At 53.9% G+C, this 3,551-nt stretch overlaps 1 protein-coding gene across 4 annotated transcripts; it reads right to left on the reverse strand.

Annotated features, from left to right (window-relative positions):
• Positions 1–273: 273 nt before the first annotated feature.
• On the reverse strand, positions 274–3,188 carry LOC132357012 (protein ARMCX6-like). Of its 4 annotated transcripts, none has more exons than XM_059910327.1 (4): positions 3,079–3,188; positions 2,690–2,768; positions 2,243–2,358; positions 274–1,927 (listed from the first exon to the last, which is right to left on the reverse strand). In XM_059910327.1, exon 4 carries the CDS (start codon positions 1,778–1,780, stop codon positions 884–886), a length of 897 nt encoding a protein of 298 aa, XP_059766310.1. In that variant the 5' UTR covers positions 1,781–1,927; positions 2,243–2,358; positions 2,690–2,768; positions 3,079–3,188; the 3' UTR covers positions 274–883. The 4 variants fall into 4 exon arrangements, with proteins under 4 accessions (XP_059766310.1, XP_059766307.1, XP_059766309.1 ...); XM_059910324.1 differs by having other exon boundaries at positions 2,237–2,358; XM_059910326.1 differs by having other exon boundaries at positions 2,237–2,358; positions 2,678–2,768.
• Positions 3,189–3,551: the final 363 nt, after the last annotated feature.

Consider the following 3,551-nt stretch of genomic DNA (forward strand, 5'->3'; position numbering starts at 1 on the left):
ACTGTGCTGCCTGCTTCACAGGTGCTGTCTCCTTTAGTCCTCCCAACAGTCCTTCTTAATTCCACCCTCCACCCCATTCCCCTGCCCCGTCCCCGCCCCCAGCCCCTTCTGGGAGCTTATCCTGAACCCTGCAGCCCATCTCTTCCCCTGCCTCCTGTGGGCACCGCTAGGGGGACATTTTTCAGGAGCAAATGCCCCAGTTAGTTAGCACTGATCGTGTATTTTGGGCTTCCTCTTCACGCAGACTATAAACTCAAAGACAAGTACCATGTCTCGTTTTTGCCAGTTAAAGCACACAGCTTTATTGGTGATACATAAAAATGCAGACTTGGTGGACGAGGCTGAGTCAGTACAGCTCACAGAAGGGGAGTGTACATGTTTTGCTGAATAGGTTTACCATCCATAGGCTCGTGAAGAAAAGAGAGTAAATGAAAAAGAATTCAACCTACGCAGCAACCAATGCATTTTCGGCACAAGCTCCCACATGGGTCTGGCCTCCACAAGGTGGTCCAGCTTAGACAGGGAGACCACCACAGGCAAGGCATCCCTTGTCAGGCTAGAAAATGTTGTTCTTTCACCACACAGCTGAAATGATCCCTTTACCACAGGAAGAAGGCTGCAAGGGAGCAATTTACAATGCGCACTGCCTGCAGACTGCAAAACCAAGAGGTTACTCAGAGCTCTGTGGGAACCCCTGCCTGGCCAGCAAGAGAGTGGTCCTGGATTTAGCAAGTGTAACTTTCACCCGGAGATAGGGCTATTGGCTAAGGCTGGATCTTCAATAGCACCCGCTGCAGAGTCTTTGATTGAGAACACAAGTGTGTGTTCACTGATCGGGTTTTGGTTCGGGGTGGATCAGTCCCATCCTGTTGGAGGGGGCCATTTAAGAGGCCGGGATTTCTGGGAGAAGCTGTCTGTTTGCGTTCCTGATAAAGAGGGACAGGAAGGAGAGCAGCATTTGGGCTCCCAGCAACTCCCCCGCCAAGACTGGCTTTTCAGACAAACCCATCAAGGGTTTCACAACGTGCCCCTCAGCACATTCACTTCCCTCTGGTATCAAAGGAAACTTCAAGCCTGAAACGGACTTGGCAAGCATGTTATTAATAACTGTCATGATTATTAACAAATTTAATCCGGCCTGCTGCAGAAATGAGTTGCAGCAAAGTGACACAGTCTCCCGACACACTTCGTTGATGTACATCTTAATCTGGCCCTGATTTGCAACACTGGCATTCAAGTCATCCGGGGCACAGAAAGCCTCAACAGCAGGGTCGGGAATAGGGATCGTGTTTCCAGCAATGGAGAGGCTGGCCAAATGACTATTGATATCGTGGCTAAATGAAAAACCAGTGTCCCTGGGCTGAGCTAACAACACTTTTCCCTGAATGAAAGGGCACTTGGAGAGGCCAAGAACACAACTGAAATTTTTAAAGCTTTGAGCACTCCAAGTATTTTTACGTTCATAAGGGAACGGGCGCTGTTTTACCGGATGTGTTCGGTTGGCCTTGCCCCCACCTGAAGGCCTGTCCTCGGTGCCACCAGGGGCCCCAGGTTCAGTCCAATCCCCATCCTCACTCCAGGGCCGAGCCATAGTTGTGAAATCAAACCAAATCTCAGGCTCTTCCTCATCCAGCTCCTGTTCATCATCCCATTCCTCTTCCTCCTCCTCCAACTTCTCACTGTCATCTCTTCCTATGGTTAGTTTGTAAACGCAGTAGCAGGCACCTGCCCCAATCATCAGTCCTGCCGCCATCCAACCCACTTCCCGAGCCCGGCCCATGCTCAGGTCCGTGCCAGCCTGGGGGCAGGACAGGAGAGGGCCTTGCTCCACCCGAATGAAGAGTGTTCTTAAGGCTCCACCTGAATGATGGTGGAGGGGAGACGTCTTCAGCCTATCCCAGGCTCCTGAGGCTCTCTTGTGATGAATCTATGGGTGAAAAATAATATTAGGGCTTTGGGCTGTGCCTGGATTTGTGCCTCACCAGGCAGACAGAGTGGGGTTTGAGTTCTGGTTGAGAGAGGTGGATTATTTGGCAACTATTTCTTTGTTCTTTTCTGTCATCCTCTGTCTACCCTCAGGACCCACCATTTCTCTTCTAGGGCCTACAGAGAAGGGCAGGAGGTGGGACTGGGCTGTGACAGCCAGGAGGGTGACAGGAGAGGCTAACCCTCAGGTAGTCTCCTCCTCCACCACACCCCCACCCCCAAAGACTCAGAGGCAGTCTCTCCCACCAACCTCTACCAAAGTCAGGTAAATTCCTTCTCCTTCTCTTGTCTTCTGTGGTCAGTGCGCCTTCCACAGTGATTGACGGACAGTCTGGCAGAAGGACAGATGGAAAGACAGCCGCCTTTGGGGAACTGAAAGTGTAGTGGATGGATCAGCACTGAGAACACAGGTCCCAGTACCCGCTTTTCTGAATTTCCAGCCTTTGAGTTTAAAATATTTCTCACACCCTCCTGACTTTCCTAACGCGGGCTTCCCCGCCCCACCCCCCTTGGCGTCCGCCATTTCCCCAGCAAAGGCCGCCACACCCCTTTCCCTGCACTGAAATGGGAGGGGGTGTGGAGAAAGAAGGGGCCGGGAGGGGGCGACTCGGACCCGGCCCGCACCGATCCCAGCACCCCCTCTGCGCCATCCCCACCGCCACCCCCACCCAGGGGCCAGGGCTCATCCCACCTTCACACCGACCTGCACGGTCCCCAGGCACTTTGGTCCTTCGCTCGCCGCGACTTTTCCCGGCGACCTACTGGCCAACAGATCTACAAACCTGCAGACAGACGGGGGACCGAGGGGACGGAGTGCTTGGTGGACGGAGCGGCACTCGGGACACGAGTGCCCTGATTGTGGAACCTTTCTTTCCTCAGAGTCTCTGTACCAGCCATTCACTCCCCTCACCCGCCGCCCGAAGTCCGCCAGGTCTCTCTCTACTAAAATGGGCATGGGGCGGGTGGGGGCGGCGGCAGTATTTAGAAAGTAGGCGAGAAGGGGACACAGCCCCCATCGGCCCGAACGTGGATCCGTGGCGCTCTTGGCCTTCTCCCATCCCATCTCCCTCCAAGCAGAGCCCACGCTCATACCGATCTGCACGGTCCGGGGCTACTTTCCTTCTTCCCTCACACGCCTGCAGTGTGATAGGGGGCTGGTACCCAGACGGAGGCGACTAGCAGTACTTCTGCTCTAGGCAGCTCTTGGTCACGTGACGACCACGTCACCAGTGAGCTCTGGCCCCCAACTTCCACTCCCACAAGCAGTGCGGCAGGCGCCAGCCTGCCCCGTACCTCCCCCCATCACACTGGGCCCTGTCACTCTTTTCCTCTGTAACAATACCAGAAACCAGAAGTGACCATGGCTCTCTGGTGTTTGCATTTGCCTTTCTCTAATTACAGGAAGGGGCAGCATCTTTTCCTGGGTCTATCATTACTTATACTTCTTTTGGGGGAAATGTCTTATCCTTTCCTTGGCTCTGAAGCTCCTGTCCTCTCTTTCTTAATTTCTACCCTTTCCCACAACCAGTCTCTGCACCAAAATTAAGCGGAGGGGCGGGGAAGAA

Source organism: Balaenoptera ricei, chromosome X, assembly GCF_028023285.1.
Source record: "Balaenoptera ricei isolate mBalRic1 chromosome X, mBalRic1.hap2, whole genome shotgun sequence".
NCBI classification, from domain to species: domain Eukaryota; kingdom Metazoa; phylum Chordata; class Mammalia; order Artiodactyla; family Balaenopteridae; genus Balaenoptera; species Balaenoptera ricei.